The sequence below is a fragment of the Platalea leucorodia genome (assembly GCF_965183815.1).
Source record: "Platalea leucorodia genome assembly, chromosome: 7".
NCBI classification, from domain to species: Eukaryota; Metazoa; Chordata; class Aves; order Pelecaniformes; family Threskiornithidae; genus Platalea; species Platalea leucorodia.
Genome location: NC_138829.1, coordinates 14241574 through 14260532, shown reverse-complemented (window position 1 = coordinate 14260532; position 18959 = coordinate 14241574). Strand labels below are relative to the sequence as shown.

Sequence of the window (18959 nt, the reverse complement as noted above, 5' to 3'; positions counted from 1 at the left end):
CTGCCAGGGTCTTGGCTCCACACATCCCTCCGGTTCTGCCGAGGGTTGGAAACCCCCAAGCTGGTGCCTGCACCATCTCCTCGTTGCTCTGTTTGAGTTCCTGTTTGCATTTAGTTTGTGGTTCCTTTTTCTCCGTGCTGCTTTGCCTTGGTTTCGTTCCTTGCCACATACCCATCTTATTCTTTTCATTTGTCTTCTCTGTTCTTTTAGTTTCCACCCTTCAGATAAGCGCGTGCTCTCCTCCCTCTCAGCCCCAGTCTCCTCCTCCCACCTGCAGTAACTGCAGAGCTCCTGCCGCTGGTGCTGTGCCCCTGCCACCACCTCATGCCATCCCTCTCTCTTCAGCACCCGCTGTCCCCAAGCCCACCGGTCAATCCTCTTTCAGATCCCCAGGGAGAGCCAGAGACCCCCCGCAGCTCCTGCACAGGCACTCGGCCTCCGAGCTGCCAACAGCCCCAGGTTCCTCCCCTCCAGCCTGCCCAAACCGCAGGACCATAATGTCAGGCATCAGGCGAACCTCGCTGTCTCCACCACCTCTCCATCCTTCCCACTTTCCCTTTGCCTCTCACCAGCCTCTCAGGCGCTCTTCTCTTTCCTTCTCTCCTCGGTCTTCTGCTTCCCCCGCCACAAATGCACCACCTCTGCAGAGGGGTGATGTCCTGCAGCCGTGCGGTCCCACCATCCTGCCCGTGATTCCTGTCCCACCTGACAGGGTCAGGGGACCCACAGATAAAGCAGGCCAGGAGACCTCAGCAAATGTTCCTCTGAATGGCCATCCTGAAGAACAAATAGCTTTAGGCCCCGCTGGGACCCAGGTGAAAAGTGTGGATGGGTTCTTCTTTCCACACCTAGAAGCTGCACCCTCCTCCCCACTGCCCACCATTGCCAGCCCGCTCGGCTCCTTTGGCCAGGCTCCCTCCCCATCCTCCCATCCATCATCTCGTCCTCCACAGCAGTGCTATCAGCCCACGTCACACTGTCTTCCATTGCCTCCCCCTTATGCTGCTGTATCTGAGGTGACTATGCCCAGGAGGACCCCTCCCTACATGACTTCATCAGCCATTGCCCACTTGAGTAAGTACTGATTTTGAATGAGTTGTGACCTGTATAAAGCCTTAGCTTTCAGCTATTTAAAAAGCCCCATTGGCACTGCCTGTGACTGCTAGAAAAAGGGCTGAGAGACCCAAGGCTACTCGTGCTGTACGTGATTCCTGAAACCAAGGTGGAAAAGTATCAAAATCACTCAGGACTGGTCCGGGGACCTTCTGAGCTAAAAGCAAGGCAAAAAGCAAGAATTACAGGGCCAGGGCCCTGTAGCTGGGTTGTTGCAATGCATATTCTTACTGTATTAGCCCAGAAGGAGATTTTTATCATTCAGCAGAGTCAAACTGCGTTTGACAGCAAGCTTCGTACAAAATCTATATTCAGCTGGTCCAAAGGTAGCAGATGGGCTCTTCTGAAGCTGGAGGCCAGGTCTGCGGTAGACTTGTCTGTGTAGCAATATTGGTAGAGCTTGTGATTTTTATTCCTTTTCTTAAGTGGTATTTCTGTTACCAGCAAAACATGTAACATGGATTTTGTTATAGTTACCCAGAAACCCCTGTGCTTGTGTAATTTATTTCATTCTAGACACTCTCTTCCTGGTATAAACTGCATTTATAGTGAGGGCTTGTCACGATAACTATTCCAGCAAACCGTTTTCATTGCAGGCAGATCAAGAGCTTGGATCTGCCACTTTGCATATGGTCTTGATTTCCAGTGCTCATCTAAAGCCTGTGGAGTTAGAACAGTTACAAGTAATGCCTATTTGCAATTCAGATCATACGTTTTGTGACTTGGATCCATTCCTGTTTATAACCACATATAATGCTTAAATGATTTGCCTAGAAAAGGAAGAAAACTGAGACATTTCCTTTCACTTTCTGCTAAAAATATTACATCAACCACTGGAGGCTCAGTCCTTCAGCTGATATAAGTCCTTGAAATCCACTTAGTTCAATAAAGTTATTTTAAACTCACATCAGTCCATTGTTTTGACTCAGTTCAATTTTTGCCTCAGGCCGGCCTCTAGTTAGGTGGGTGTAGTTTTCCAATTACAATTAACTGTACCCACAGTGAATTACTAGCTATTATGTTCGTGAACCAAGGAGGGCTTGAAACGTTTAAAGTGTGTCTAATAGCGGCTATGGTTCATTTCAAGAATGGAATCGGGAGTGTAAAATAATGGCAGAAGTAACCACAGAAATAAGGCAGTATTGCAAGAAAACCTAGATAAGAAGAAAACCAGGCTGCTAATGTTAAATACAGTTTCCAAGTGTTCCTCAGTCAAAACCCGCATGCCTTTCAAAATAACACTTACTGAACAACTGAACCTGTGGTTAAGTATCAGGAGCAGCCTGTTCTGAGGGAGCATAACGTGGGGAAATACCCTTGGGGAGGGGGATTCTTTCAACTGACCCATTACAGACAGGCAAAACGCTGCAGTGGAGTTACCCACCATTGGCCCCTCCAACAGGCTGCTGCTTTGAGGAGCTTTGCTCAACCTCGGGGTGCTTGGAGCTGGACTCTCCCCCTGTTATTTTGCAAGACCAGCCGAGATCACATGCCCTCTGTCGCTGTAGCCCATGAGGTGAAAAGTTGGTGTTAACAGAAGTCCACAGAGTTGGCTGATGTAGTTTATTATCTCCATGTAGAAAGCTATAAGAGGAGCAGAAGAAGGTGCCGCTTATGAATTGGGAAATGTTGTGTATGTTTTGATTTCGGCACAGAATAAAACACTAGCCCAGCCAGGCAGAAGACGAGGGAGAAGGCTAGTTTATCAGTGACAGGGTCTCAGAGGAGGACACAACTGTAGCCGATTGACCCTTGATGCAACCACCATTTCCTGTTCTTCTGCTTGGCGCTTCCTTGCATTGCTCACTCATCGTGCAGTCAGGTCACGGCCTTGGGAGCAGGAACGTGACCTTGTGTTCAGGCTGGAGGAGACCACGCTGCACGTCTAATTCGTATTCTCTGCATTTCAGGCCCAGCACTTCCACCTGGTCATCCCAGTGGCACTGCTGTGATCCCTGCTTCGTCCGGGGGGCCCCCACCTCCGCCACCACCCCCAGTCCCTCCGCCACCCATGGGAGCTGCGCCCCCCCCGCCGCCCCCGCTGCCGGCAGGCGCCGGCCAAGGGGCTGGCCCTGAAGATGGGTCAGTGTCAGGGCTCGCAGCGGCTCTGGCTGGTGCCAAACTAAGGAGAGTTCAACGGGTAAGGAGGTGGCACTGGGACTCCCCGATGGGCTCTTCTCCTCTGCGGGAAAGCCTGGCGCAGCTTGGTGTAATGGTCTGCAAATCCAGCATGAAACATGGTAAAACATGCTTCAGCTGACCATTAGGTGAACTTTTAAAAGTGAGTTTGCAGTGCAAATAAAGCTGAGCAGGAAATGTTTGGTAGAACTTCTCTCTTCAGAAAATATTAATTAGCAAATGGCTGCAAGTTCTCATGTTGCCAGGATTTCATTACTTCTGCAAAGTCCACCGTTGTGTTTTCAGTCATTTTAAGTGGTTAAAACTGCACCATGCTTACAAAAACCAGTGTATACTGTTGAGGCCTCACGTCAACAGGTGTCCACTTAGGTAAGGGTTGCATAACCATGCATAAACATAACCATGAACAAACAGCGCTGTGGGGTTTTTCATCATTTGCTCATATATTTGCCTTACCCAGACTGTCCTGGTTTTAGTAACGTCTTCTTCCCAAAGTAGAACACATCCTATCTCTGGTTTTGGGCTGTGATTGTGATCGCTGTTCCTAATAATTAGGAAAACTAATCATTAAGGGTGTGGTTGTAAATGAAACTTGTCATTAATTCCAATGTTGATTTTTGTCTTAAGCCAGAAGATGGTTCAGGAGGGTCCAGTCCCAGTGGGGTCTCTAAGAGCGATGCCAATCGAACAAGTAGTGGAGGAGGCGGAGGAGGACTAATGGAAGAAATGAATAAATTACTGGCAAAAAGGTTTGTACTTAGACTTCAAGTAAGCACGAGCATGAGCTCTGCAGCAAGCTGTGGGACAAGGTGCAGTCATTTTTGATTAGCAATGGGTCACTTTTCGGTGCTTCTTTGCAATTTGACAGGTCCTGTGTAGATGTTAGTCGCCAGCATTGTCTGGCCTTTAATATGAAATGTAGATGTTGCAGCAATGATACTTGGCAGAGTTTAGCTGCTGTAGCAAATGCTGCAGTGTGGTGGCCTTCAAAGACGGTGATAAATACATCCACTGTGGTTTTGCCATTTTACCAGATCTATTTCAAAGTTAGTTTTCGGAAAGAGTAAACTATGAAAGGAGCTTAGACAAATCATTCTTTATGCAGCACGTTCAGGATGTTGGGCCCAAAAATGTAAACGGAAGTGCAATAAAAGGCCAACATCTTGGCAGGTAAATTATTATCGATTCTCAGTCTGTTTCAGACAGGCTAGCCAAATTATTCTCCACTAAAGCGAGTTGTGATTTATCAAGCTACCAGCTGTTAAAAGGCACTCAGTTATTCCAATTATTTTTTCTTTCTCTTTTCCCCCTGATTCCATCAGTAATGTTCTGTCAGACTCCCAAGTTCCTAGTGTTAGATGCTTTATTTTTAGCCCTAAATTTTTTTTTAACTTATGAATAGTGAAAGAAAAGGATAAGTAAAACAATGAAGAGTAGGTACAGTTGTATAGTGCGCAGAGATGGAGTTTTTAAATAATGTTGTCTAGTATAAAAAAAGTTCCCAGTTCAGAGGATCTGATTCCAACTTTCCTCCATGTCCTGGTTGTTTCAGAAGGAATACTGAACATGGACTGTGGATGTAATCCTTTGGAAAGTATTAAATAAATACACAACACTATAAAAAGTTACCAGCAGTGTAAAATACCAAATAGGTAATTTTCTCTTTTCAGAATTAAAATAGCTTAACAGTTTTTAATCGTTATTTAGTGGTTCACCTTCTGATCTGTTTTGTGCTGCTACATATCAAGACTGACCTTGCTGAACTGGAAGATGTCTGTAAGCAAAGTAAGGTTCAGAGACTAGATGCTGGGGTAACTAGCTCTGTTCAAGCAAGCAAGCTAAATGGACATCTCAGATGCTTGGATATAGAAATCCTACAAATGAATGTGGTTCTAGTCTAAAATGTACTCCAGCATGGCTTTCGGCAGTGGGATTCGGTGTCTTCAAGTATTCAGGGTCAAATCCCCTTCCTATCTTAACGAAAGCACCGGTACTGCCATGAGCACTGTGCTGCCTCTACTCTGAAAATAACTGAGCTGCAAATCCTTTCCCAGGGAGTTGACAGCAACAGAATTGTCTCCTAAATTTTGCTTCACAAAGCCATGGAAGTCATTGGAAATACACAAGTGTCAGTCAAGGGTGCAATTGGCGCATGCTGTTAAACTCATACTGAGAGGACTTCTTTTGGCTGCAAAACCCTTTTTAGGTGGGATGACATAGAGAAAGGAAGAACCTTGCACTGTGTTTCAGGTTGCTCTTACTGAGTTGGCAGCCAGGAGGAAAAAAAGATGTTTTTTAAACTGAGCATGTTCAATACAGAAATCACCGAGTGATGAGCAGGGGATCTCAGGGGCCCTCTTCTGAGCAGAAAAACACATGCTCAGAAACAGGGAATGTGTATAATGCTGGGTTAGTAAGAGAGGAAAATGCTTCTGAGAGCTCAGGTGGTATAAAATACAGCTCTCCAGATTTAGTGGCCCCCATGAGAGCAGCCCTTTGCTTCAGAACTGAAGTGCAAGCAGAATAATGAACTATCTCACAAACCGCTATCATTTCTAGCCCAGTTAAGTTTGTTGCAGGACATAAATCTAAAACTGGTCTCTCACCCTAGCAAATATTTCCCTGGCTCAGGTTTGTAATCATGATAATGTTTTTTTCCTCAGAAGTATCAAGTAAATATTAGAGAAAGATTTTAAAAAATATTACTGATCTAATAAAATTATTAATGCAGTCGAATATCTGGAAATAATCCCACAGAGCATTGTGTCCTACAAACACATGCATGTGTTTTACTCCTCTGTTTCTTTGTAAAATTTACATCAAATCCTCCTATTTGTGAATCCAGTGAGGCTTTTCTTTTGCCAGAGATATGAAAAAAAATTCCTTTGACAAACTTGTGGCAGTGTTTTGAAACTCAGAAGCCTTTCTAAGTGCCACTTGGGATGATTTTTTTTTCTGTGAGATGAATTTTGTCCATTTCAGAAGCAAGACTAAATGAAAAACCTGTCATATTGGTGTTTTAAAAAACATCTGCTAAGGGTAGTGTTCCTAGGTAGATGATGATAAGGATCATCAAAACCAAAATCCATATGGAAACTAGACCTGCAGTTCCCCTAATTGTCTAAAATGGGAAATTGGATGTCTGGACAATCAGTACCTGGCACACTTGAGTACTGTTTAGACCCCAAATAGGGCTTGAAAATCAAGAATTTGGTTTTCTTTTCTTCAGCCAGTGTGGCTAAGACCCAAGAAGTTTTACCATGCTTTCTTCAAAGGTAAACAACCAACATCTTTGTTTACTCTCATGTCCAATTGCTCCAGTGGATGGATTGCAACTCTTCGCCACTTGCTTTTTGGAGAGTTTTGCCTCTCCTTGGGAAGCAGGACAGATTGAGGGTCTCAGGTCCTCGCTCAACTTCTGTAGGCACCACCAACACCGCCAGTCCTGGGACTACACGGCTCAGGAGCTCTGCTGCCTTTCAATTGGATTTGAGACAGCAATAATCTCCTGTCACTCACCAAACTTGAAAACCCAGGCTGGTGCACTTGTTTCTCGACTCCTGGTCTCCAGCCAGAGCTTTCCCACCCTGGAGGGAGCAGGGGTCTTGGCTGAGCAGAAATGGTGCCCAATCTTTCCTGGTGAGGATGGACCTGGGTTGAAGGGCTTTTCTGACTGTCTTCCCATCACATGGGAGCACTGCCACAGCCCTTCCTTTCTCTGGGTGGGAATGGGGTTGGGGGGATATAGGACAGGTGGCAAAATGATATTGGAGGTGGCTGAGAACATAGTGTCATCACTGCAATACCCACCTGAGCCACCTGTGGAGGGTTGGGTTGGTCCTCAGAAACCCCTGTCAGGGTTTAGGTTTTTCCTCCTGCGTAGGACACAGGAGCCACCACTTCCTGGGCCCTAGAGAGAAGCCATCCCTTTCTCACTCACCCAGTTTCATACCCAGCTGCGCTTCCTTCCTCCTCTTCGGCAGATTTCCTTACACTCTGCTCCCTGTGTTCCTCTGTTAAACAACACCTCGTAATATTGCCCCTCTTTCTGAGTCGTATCACTGAGGTCTGGATTCCTCACCTCCACCCCAGTCCTACGCAACCAAATGCATTCAGCCTTTGTCACGTTCCCTAGGATGAACTAAGTAAATTATAACTCCCACCAGAGCCTGAATCAGCCTTCCCATGCGGAGGATGTGTTTCTAGAGAGTTGACTGTGTGTCCTATCTCATGTTCCTTTGCAAAGGAGGAAAGCAGCATCGCAGTCAGACAAGCCAGCTGACAAAAAGGAAGAGGAAAGCCAAAATGTAAGTGAAAGACTCCTCGCTTTTGTGCTCTTGCAAATATGTTGATGTGCTGCCTTGTAATCCAAAGTCCTGTGCTCATTCAGTGTGTGTGGCAGGCAATGACAAGCAGTGCTGATCCAGGAATAGATTTGCACATTCAGCCAAAAGCTAAATGTAATTGCTTCCACCTCTCCTGGGAACAGCACCCTATAAACAAGAATTGCTGCCTTATTCACAGGTGAGGTATTGACCAAACCAGGTTAATAGGCGCTTTCTCATGGTCTGATCCAAGTGTTGTAGGGTACGGTAGATTCTTGCTCCTTAAGAAGGTGCACTGAACCTTCTGGCAAGTCAGCTTGAGATCAAGTCCATGTTTCTTATTTTAAATTTGTGGCTTCAGCTAAGCTGAAGTGGATCATCAGCCATGTGGTGTAACTTTGGATTGCCATCCTCCACACAAAGCAAGAATCCGCTCACTTTCGACCCCAGAGTGCACATAAAACATGTCTCGGGGAGCGGAAGGGGAAACAGTGTATTAACCACCAGACCATTCAAAAGTTAAAATATGTGTTCATGATACTTACACTAAAATCAGATAGAATTTGAACAACTTTAGGGAACTTTGATTCATTTCTATTTTAACTGTTCTGTCTGGATGTTGTCCAAAAGCAATTAAACAAGAGTTTTGATTTGACTCAGTCTTTACACTGAACCTGATGCAGTAATTTTGAGTTCAACATGCAGATTAAAACACTTTTTTTTACCTGCTGAACTGGTAAAGCATGGGAGATCATTCCAGTTTCAAGAAAGGCCAGGATTTATGCTGTGTCCCTTCCCATGTGGTGCTTTTCTGGGCTGCTGCTCATACAGCATTCCTGTTGCTAACCTGTACCCTTGTGAAGGCCCTCTGCCGTGGCTGCAAGTTCATAAAGCATCGGGTGTGCCTCATATCACGTATACAGAGGTACTCCTTCCAAAGACAAGGTAACAGCTCCTCAGCAGGAGTGCCATTCAGAAAATGCTGGTCTCGCCCCAGTCTGAAAGGTCTGTAGCAAGAGCAGGAATAAGCACTTCCACTGTTTAAGGAGAAAAGCAGCTATTTTTTGCATGTTCCTTGAGGGATGCTTCAAGCAGGGAATTTGCCTATTCAGCCCTTGATGCTGCTATGCAACCATTGCTCTTAATCTTGCCCCAAAGCTGGTTTTGAACATAAACTCCAAGATGAAAGGCACCATTTAGCTTCTAACTATTCAGCCTCTCTTGTCTTTCTGCCCCTTGCTCTCTCTCCTTGAAGCCCTGCATTAGGTTGTATCCCCAATCAAACTTTTCAATAGCACCAAACTGTTCAGAAAGGTGTTTTAGAGAACATCTGTTTAATGTGTATCTTGAGTACGCTTTGTGGTGGGGGTATCTTCTGTCAAACTGGGTATAATTCCATTTTACAATGCACAGTTAATGCTTTGCCTGAGTGTGTTTTGAGGGCTGCTAAAGAATATTGACGTGTCAAATATATGGGTGAATGTTTTATGATCTGTCACACATAAATCCCAGAAAAAGAGCTCAAATCTGTGAGGTAGTGTTTAATCTTCTACTTAAAAGGAGTACAGATTGATTTAGTTACGATTCTGTTAGTACCTGGACTGCCCTCACTGATACCAGTGGCTGTCCTGAGCTAAAAGGCTGGGATCTGACCTACTGTTCCTTCAGGTGGCTCAGTTTCCATATCACAGAGAGTTTCTAAATTTGGGAAGCGGATGGTTTGTATTTAGACAACAGCAGCCAGCACTTTAGAGCGGTAATTCAACCTGGTTTGGTATGCAGGGATGAGAGTGATTCAGTGGAATCATGAAAAGGTGACCATGTTAGCAAAAAATAAAAAGGATGTATTTTGCCATGCTAAAGGGAGAGAAAGGCTAAAGTTTGAATGGACTTGAGCAGTGCCTGCTGGACACGCTTGGAGGAAACTTGCTTTTGTGCGTCCTGTGCTGCAGCTGGTCTCTGGAGTAGAAGAGGACTCTGCGCTTCATCTCCAGAATTAAGTAATGTCCTGTTTTTCTCTTTGTAGGACGATGCTAGCACCTCTCCTTCACCCAGTACACGAGGTCCCACCCAGCAGCAGCAAAATTCATCAGGTATTAAATTGAACTACTTTAGTTGTTTAGTTTAGACAACTAGTTTAGTTGTCTTCTTAACCTAGCCTTCTTCACCACCTCTAGACTCTGGGTTCATCGTCCTACTACTGAGTGCAGCAGCAGTAACTAAAAGAAGAATTACCAAGCACCTATTGTTTTAAAAACTGCACTCAGCAAGAAATGGTGATTTTATATGCTTCACAGCCAAGAAAATGACAATACAGCCAATTTAGTTAAAAGGGTCCAGACACGTAGCTGAGGATCTGCATCTTCAGCACTGTGCACCTGAGTCTTCTAAGAGAAAAAAAGCTGTATTATTTTACTTTTGGTAGTGTAGCTGTCCTGGTTTATACAGTTGGGGTTTGGGTCTCAAACTGTTATCCTTCCTTAACCTAGTAGCTTGTTGCAGTAAGCCTGATCCTGAGAGTTACTAGGTGAAATTAAGGAGCCCCCAAAATATGTTTTTCCTATGATGAGTTGAAATAACAGTATCTGAGCAGATAAGCTGCAAGCCAGTCAGATTCATCCTTGCGTCAGCCTTGGCCTTCATACATGCTAAAAGAAATCTCTCCCAAGGGAATGAGTATTCAACCATTCCGGCTTCCTTTTGGAACAAAGCCATGATTTGTGTTTTGCAAGGGAAGGGGAGGAAGCCAGGAGAAACGTGCATGTAAATGAGGAATGAGATCTAGAGATTTCCTGGGAGTGCCCATAATTCTTTTAAAGAGCTTTTTAGGACCTCACAGAGGAGCAAACCCTTGTGTATGAAGTTGTGTGTTATTCAAGTCTCTGAAACAGTTCACTTTATTTTAGACTATTTGCATTAGAGGAGATTGGGACAACAGTAAGCGTTTTCAGTAACAAGGCTAATGTAGTGCAGCTTTTGGGAATGTTCTGCGAGTTAGAAATGTAGACAACATTAAATAAATTTTCTGTGGAGATTTGCACAGTGGGGGTCTCACTGCCTTTTTTTCGACACACCCACATTTTCTGCCAACTATGCAGATAAGAAACCTAAGACTTTTTAACTTAAAATATAAATAAGTAAGTATTGTACTGAATAAAATAAGCCTTGCAGCAATTAGCCTGTATTTCTTAATACAAGTGATTTATGCTTTTCCTCCTGCTGTTCCAGTTCCATGTCTTTTTAGTATGGTTTAACTATCTGGTCCCTAATTAAAGGGATCACTAAGCAGATTTTTGCCAATGCTTTCTCTATAATGCAGGCAGCTGCACTCATTCAAGCAATCCCGCTTCCCTGGATCTAAGTCACTCATCCTCACTGAATGAAAGCAGCTGTATAAGACAATCAGCATCAGGATTTTTTTATCATTAGAGAAAACAAAAATAAACAGTAACTTTCATTTTTGTTTTCCAGACTCTGGGAAGAAGCCATGGGAAAGGAGCAATTCTGTTGAAAAGCCTGTATCTTCATTACTTTCTAGGTGAGCTGCACAGGGTGTCCCTGCGGCTGGCTAGCAGTTGGGATGGTCATGCCGTGGCACGTGCACAACTCATGTCTTGTTTCATTCCATTGCTGTAGAAATCCATCAGTGGTGAAGAGCTGTGAAGCTAAGAGCCCCACACAATCCCACGTGTCTTCTAGGTACTGGCTAAGAGCCTGGCTTCTTAACCATCTTGGCTTGTCCTTTGGCTAATCCTGTCATTCAGCACTAATGTTCGTCTTCTGTCCCATCTTTTACTCTTTCTCTTACAATCATCTGCTTTGTCTGTTGCTGCATAAAGTGTGAAGGCAGAGTGTGTCATGTCAAAGGCTTGTTCCATGGAAACAGCCCCCTGCTCAGGTGGGCACAGGCGTCACAGACGTTGATCACACTTAAGCAAGCGCTTAAAGCATCTGTGCTCATGAATCAGAGGCACGGGCTTGGCAGTGCGCTGTGCCACGTGGAAGGCAGGTTTTGGAGCATCTTTTTACAGCAGGTTCAGGGTGACCCTGCCAAAAGGAGAAGTTTTCATTGTCCAGCCTCTGCAGAGATTCAAAAGCAAAGGCAGAGATGATCTGAAGAGCCTACAACTTGGGGAAGGGAAGTTATTCCTCCGTCCATGCAGCTGCAGTGGGTGCATGAGAAAGGAGAGCAAAGCTCGGTACAATAAGTTAATAACATCGAGCTGTAAAACAGCCCAGCCACAGACAGGGCATTCAGAAATGTGGGGTACAAAAGCTGGCAGGTGTCAAAAGCCAAGAAGCCTGAAGCAGGACTCCAGAAGTCCTGTTGGTCAGAACAGCCAAGCTGCAGTATCACCACTCATGTTCTTACCTACAGAGATTGAGATAAATTTTTACGTTGGACAGCTAAAGAGAGACTTCCTTCCCGTGCTGGTCCAGGACCACCCAGTGTTACTGCAAGACTGGACACTGAGATGGACGGATAAGCTGAATAAGGAGGTAGAACAGAGACATGCATATGTTTAGCATTTACTGCAGAGGGATGTCCCTTATTTTACACTGTTACATATACAACAGTTCTGATAGTCTGCAGAGAGAAAGTTGCCAATGGCAACTGTCTGCACGTACTGGCTGCTGTGTTAAAGATGCTGGAACGTGCCCTGCCCAAACATTCAGAGGGATGCACCAGTGTTACTAGAGCAATATATAGTCTCTCCCCCTCTCCTAAAACAAATGGGACACATTGGTTCTAGGAAATATGTAAGAGTTTCCAATAGAGACAGAAAGGCCATTCCTTGTCCTTGCAAATGGGAAAGAAACGTGGGCTATTTAAAGCAGCCATCAGGTTTTCGCCAGCTATCTTCTATAATGCCATTCCATCCTCAGAGGAGGAGTTCAGTGGGAAACAGTCCTTTCCTAGTTTAACACCTGGAGTAGTGCTCAGTGTTTGCTTGCTCAAATTACTTCTGTGGGGGAAGCAGGGCAGGTTTCAAAAGTTCTCAGCGGTGACCTCTTTCTGTTCCCGTCCAGTTTGATGGCATTTGTATCTGTCTTAACTCCCAGCTTAGCTGTGAGATGGTAGGAGAGATGTTAAGATTTTCCCAAGAAAGGGTTACCAGACCAAGCATACCCTCAGGAGCGGCAGAATCTCTGCAGCCCCCCGTTTGGGCCCAAAGATGATGGCAACGTTATTTGAAGCCTTTTATACAAATTACATAGCATGGTTAATTTTTGAAATGTTTTAGAGTTACTGATTAAAAGAGAAAGTCAAGCAGCTTCTGCTTCCTTAATTTATTTTATCAGCCATCATCAGAGTTCAGCCCACTGACTAATACCATCCTGAAAGACACTCAAGTGTACTAGCCATTAAGGGCAGATTGTTTTTGTTTCTGGGTCAAGAAAAAGTGCCTGTACTACACAGTGCTACCAGCAAGCTTCACTTGACTCACTCAGGCCTTCCAAGGAAAGGACTACTGGGTTCTTATTTTCCCTATAATATTTATCTAACCTGTATTCTGCTATTACTTGAGCACCCGATTAAAGTCTATGTGGCCAAGGCAGCGTTGCTGTACAGAAAACAGACTGTTCGAGAAAACCAGACATCTAGCTTGCAAACTGCAAATGCTGTAATAAAATACATTGTTAAACAGGCTTTATCCCCTGAAGACATCTCAGCATTTTCTAGTCTGAAATCATTGAGACTCCCAACACCAGAAAAAAAAGAGTAAATTAAATTTCAGTGCAGTCTTTGCCCTCCCTCCAATATGTCTGCAATAGGAGAAAGCAGCATCTTTGAGGGTCAGGCTATGCAAACGGGAGCAGCGCTGCTCTCCAGCTGCCGAACCCTCCTGAGCAGCACAAGAGGGAGCCTCCCATCCAGCGCTCCAACACAGGTGCTCCTGCTCTGGGGTGGATTTCATCCACACCATCAGGTGGGTGTAGCTTAGCGTGCATTGCAAGGAACTGACTGGCTGTTTTGTCCTCTTCTTCCATTCCTCAAGGATGAAGCCAGTGAGCAGCAGCAATGATGTGGCTATGGATGCCTTAGATTTTGATCGAATGAAACAGGTGAGTGAAAAGGTCTTTTGCACTTAAGAGATTTGACAAGCTACCCATTTTCCCCCATGCATGCGCTGTACAAGCAAAACAGCTGTTCAGTCTTCTGATTTCCTCTATAACTAGGTGCTTAGAGAAAGGCTAGCTGGTGAGCAGCAAGAGAGCACAATCTCACTGCTCTTTGATCAAGATGTCTGTACAGAAATGTGCAAATAAATATGCCAGCATCTTCTGCGTCCTTGGCCTGGGAGTGCAGACGTAGCTGTTAGTAGTGCTAGGCTCTGATTGTCAGCGGAGGCGGGGGACAAGCACAACCGTGTTAAACTTGCATTTTCTTCCACCGGTTAGAAGGAAATTCTGAGCAGCTGACTTGTGTTTTGTCTCATCAGGAAATATTGGAGGAAGTTGTAAGAGAGTTACACAAAGTGAAAGAGGAGATAATTGATGGTAAGAAAGAGAAAAATTATTATTTTTCTCATCTTTATGACTAATTTCCCGTAGATAAGATGATAGGAACTGCAGAGAGTTCCCTGGTGTTTTCAGACTTCTCTGAGCAGCTCTGATTTATATACACATTTGAAGAACAAGCATCTACCTTATCTGAGCTCTGATCGTGACATTGTGTTTACATCCTTTATTTTTATGCTGTTGACGAGCACTTTCACTCCCAACCTGTGAGAAATTCACTGGCCGGTGTTTCTCACAGGTGGGAGGCTGAGAAAGGGCCTGCCCGTAGCCCACGGCGTGTCAATTTATCACAATCAGGGAGCGTGAAATCACTTGTAACTAGCTGGCCACACAGGTCTGGGATGAGGAGGGGACAAAGGTACCAAACTGAAAATCCTTCCCAAGCATCTTCCGTAGGCTTCCTATGCTTGAAGAGCTATTTCAGACCTTCACTCAGTTACAGCTTTCCAAGTAGCCACATATTTTTATAATTCATTGAAAAGTACAACAGCTGTACTAAATGTATCAGTACTTTTTTATAAATTGCTCTGCAATATATGACTAAATGTATTTTTCAGGGCCATTATTGACATGCACAGCAAAATACCTATTTGAAGCCTGCATTAGGGCATATGAAGGTGCATGTCCACACCCTGCACTCCCCATCTTAGATTCACACAGAAGGGGAAAAAAGAGGAGACTGTAAAACAGCTAAAATCCATTCCCTGTCCCCTCGCCCTGGACCTGTGTGCTCACAAAACCTCAGGGCAGTTTGCAGTTGAGGACACCCTCGCCCATACGCTACTGTCCCAGCAGCTTGGCCCTCAGAGCCTCCCTAGTTCATTCCAGTGCAAAATAAGACATTCACATAAACCACAGATGTGACTTCTTAAGCCAGTACTGCAGTTTGCAAGCAAACAGCTGACTGCTTACCCTTACTCATCCTTTTACCCTCCACTCATCCTTTTACCAGCGTGTACTTTCTGCAACCTCTATACTTAGCGTTTTCCATCACACTGGGTATAACATTATGCATTAACTTTTTGGTTTGGTTTTCTAGCCATACGGCAGGAGTTGAGTAGAATCAGTACAACATAATGATTGCAAAGCATTTGGACGGTACTAAGAATGCTAGGAAGATCGGATCATTTCTAAGGTCATGCAAGATGGCGAGAGAGGACACCGGCACTGTCTTTGTTCTTATACCCTTTTTATTAGCAGACTCAGCACACTTTGAAGCTTGCTGCTGCCTTGGATTCGCTTCATTTTAAAAGTCTTAATCTAAAGAATATTAAATTTTAAATTTCTGGATTTTTTAGATTTCATCTGACACTGCACATTGGATTTGTCAGCCTTTTTTGTATTTTGTATTTGCTTATTTAAATGTATTACCTTTCTTTTTAGTAGTAGATAAGAACACACGTGAACCATTTGCTTTTGATAGATGACTTCAGAGTAATTTTACTAGTAGTCTGCAATGTAAATGAAGATCCTTTGCCAACAGAAATGTATTGTGGCATCACCAGAAAAAACAGAGACATGTTAGTTGTCAGCCAACAAGTTCTTTGTCTCAGAGTTATCACAATATAAAAAAAATGGTACGTCAGTGCATCACAGTATCTGTGTTCATATTGGTAATAAACTGTTTATTGTCCACATGGCCCTGCTTTTCTTTGCTTCATTCGTCCCTTGAGCTCCTGCACTTTTATGTCACTTGGGTTGACGATGAAAGGAAGGTGACCGAGACTCACCGTGGGGTGGCAGCTCTGCCTGGCCAGCGCCGCAGAGCATGAAGAGAAAGCCTGAGCCTGTTATGGCTGCTGCAACAGCAACAGCCCTGCCTTCTTTTACAGTGAGACATGGCTCTCACCTGCCCGGCCCCCCTCGCATCGCCAGCTGAGCACCACCTCCTGCAGTCAGGCTGCGGCAACCTCAACCACTTTTTGCCAAAGTCAGTGAAGGACAGTGGCTGATGGCTCTTCTCAGGCCACCACTAACTGTCCCACTGCATCTCCTGCCATCACTGAAAAAAAACAGGTCCCATTACCTCCACTCGTAGGGGCGTCCGGTAAATAAAACGGAGGTATTTATGCAGAACAAGGCTATTGAAGGCATTAGGAGGATGCAAGCTGAAATCACTGGCACAGCACTGCTGAACTAGAGGGTTAAGTGGAGTCATTTGTTAATATCTCACATATTTCATTTGTTAATGTTATGCAGGTCTTGAGCTTTATTTCACAGAAAGTGAAGTCAAAGATATGAGTACAGGATGCTGAACACTTAACAACGCACACCCAGTCATATCTTTCAGGCCATACATTTTTTTTTCTTTCGAGCCATTCTTTCCACCAGTGCAATCTTGGGAATTTCTTGCTTGACTTAGTTTGGCACAAGCTTTACATGGCAGTAGTCTTGATACCATCTTCTTGATAACTTTTTGCAAAAGGCAAGAGATTGGAGTTCAGCTATTGAAATCTGTCAAATATTTTCCAAGCCCCCCTGCTTTGCTTCAGGCCTTCCTGAAGATTTCATTTTAAAAGCCAGGCCCCGGGGATGGTTTTGGGAGCAGAGCCTGGTGCAGCAGCCCAGGAGAGGCCATGGCTGTCCCCTTGCTCGTGTCCCCCAGGCCTCCCAGAGCATGGCGGCAGGCAGGAGGGACTGCCTGCAGGCAACAGGAGACCCAGGAGAGGAGGCGAGGTGGGCATGCTTTGCAGTTAGTTGTAAAATGTTATCTGCTTTGGCTTGGAGAATGTAGGGTTGTCATTCAGCACTCTTCGAAGCACCCCCATCTGCCTTTTGGAAAAGTCTGTTTTTCAGTGTGGTTATACTGTAGATTAAATATGGGAAAAATGGGATAAAATTGATGCAACAGCGAGGTCCAGACTGAGCCTGATGTCTGTTAGCTGTTTAATGCCAGCAGAAGGCGAGAGACAGGTTAGACAGCGGCGTAAGATTTCCACATGGGAACTAAAGCTGGCAGACACTGATGTGCGACACAATACAACAACCCCAGGACCAGGAGAAGGAGCTTTTCCAGTAGGAAGAATACAGACAAGCATCAGTAACAGCAAAGATTATAATGCTCTTTTGCATAAATCTGGTACAGTATCTCACAACTATGATCACAACCGTTCTGTGAAACTCTCCCATAATCTTAATTAAGCTTCAGGAAGTTGGGGCCTGGCACGGTTCACATTTTGCCTTGGAATGTGGCATTATGCCTAAGGTCAGTAATAACCATGTCGAGATTCGGGCCAAGTGTACAGCCTGGATATGGTGTGCCCCTCTGTTAACATCAACCACCTCCTGTAAATAAGTTTTTCTTACTTTCTTCTTCCTTTGCAGGCCTCATATAATTAAGACATAATGAGCTGAAGTTTGCACAGGGCCACTTAATAGCTGTGGGAGCAAGGTGCATAGGAGTAGAAGGGGAAGCCTGGCTGATTAGGGGCAGGGGAGCAGCCCTGGCATCACTGGTGCTTTGCTTGTTGAGATAAGAACATTTTAATAATTGAAGTGAAATAAAATAGAATAGTAGTAATAGTAGTAATAATAAAATACAATAATGATATACAAAGCAAGTGGTACACTATACAATTGCTCGCTGCCCCCTGGCCAACTCCCCAGTTTATATACTGAGCATGACGTCACACGGTATGGTGCATTGGCCGGGATACAAACCTAGGTCAACTGCTTGGAAGGCAGCTATGCTCACCACAATACCACCAAGGCAAAACGACACCAGCCTATGGCTCCAGTGACAGGGATGCACAGGGTGGCTTATCTGCAGTAGTGGCACTGCCGGAGGATTTCCCCCTCCCAGACACTAATTCAGTTTGCCTGTTGCCTCTGTAGAGAAGGGTGTCCCTTCACACTGGGCTTGTTGAGGGTACCGCTGCAACAGGGCAGGCCACAGGCATTTTACATCAGCAGAAATCAAAAGGGGGATTAACCTCCACTCCGACCTGTCGTACAGCTCTGCGCCCCTCCTATCTCCTCTTGCCAGAGCATTAGTGTGGCCACACAATGAAGGGGATCTGGATTTATTTTTAAGCGAAGAGAATAAAACTATACATAGCCCCAATGTTCTTTTAACGCAGACCTATATCTGCCCTGTGGCTACAAAGAAAAAACCCTTCTGCCAACTTTACTGGTAGTGGCAAGGACAAGCGCCCATGGAGAGGGCAGGATCACAGCCCTCTCCAGCAGCACCCACAGACATTGAAACTCACCTCACGCCACACAGCTGCAGGCACCAGGCTTCCAGGCACTTCAAACTCCCGCTGAGATGGAGAGTGCAGAGCAGGAGGGCTGTGGGGCTGCCCAGGCAAAGCAAGGTGGGACCATGACAGAAATGCTGATGGGACGCAGGATTAAAAGCGATTGCCAATTTTGCTTACTCTCTGTTTACACCGTAACCCCTGTGTCAGGCTAGGCTAGTAATCTATAGACCACATAGGCGACTGAATCATGGAACAGCTGAGTAAGGGAATGATAGAAAGGTCACCGCCCGTAGAGAAGAAGGACAATAGTCAGATTGAGGAAGACAACATAATCTTTATTATGGTTTTTATATTAACTTGCTAAGTTGGCCAAGGTTGCTAAGGACATGGGAAGTTGAATATGTGATCATGGAGTGCCAGCAACACTGAAGTAAATTAATGAAAAAGTGAAGCTCCTGACCTGAGCACCAACACAAAGAAGTCATTGGAGGTTCCCATGCCAAAGCTACTTCCTTTGGGAGAAAAGGCACCTGAAGAACCAGTGAAGTCTGAAGTGTCAGAAGGAGTCCCATTCTTCCTCTTCTTTTCCAGAAAAAGAACTAGGTCAAAACAATACCTGTGAATGAACTGGTATTCAGCCCCTGCATCACAAAGG

The 18959-nt window shown here is 44.9% G+C and overlaps 1 protein-coding gene across 1 annotated transcript in view; it reads left to right on the top strand.

The window, feature by feature from the left end:
* The window catches only part of EVL (Enah/Vasp-like), an 87673-nt gene extending 71936 nt beyond the window's left edge, over positions 1-15737 (top strand). The window contains exons 6-14 of the mRNA XM_082317341.1: positions 3024-3253; positions 3880-4001; positions 7499-7559; positions 9604-9670; positions 11049-11115; positions 11214-11276; positions 13580-13646; positions 14024-14081; positions 15142-15737. Of these exons, the coding sequence (XP_082173467.1) occupies positions 3024-3253; positions 3880-4001; positions 7499-7559; positions 9604-9670; positions 11049-11115; positions 11214-11276; positions 13580-13646; positions 14024-14081; positions 15142-15179 (773 nt within the window). The 3' untranslated portion in view covers positions 15180-15737. The remainder of the gene's footprint in view (positions 1-3023; positions 3254-3879; positions 4002-7498; positions 7560-9603; positions 9671-11048; positions 11116-11213; positions 11277-13579; positions 13647-14023; positions 14082-15141) is intronic.
* Positions 15738-18959: the final 3222 nt, after the last annotated feature.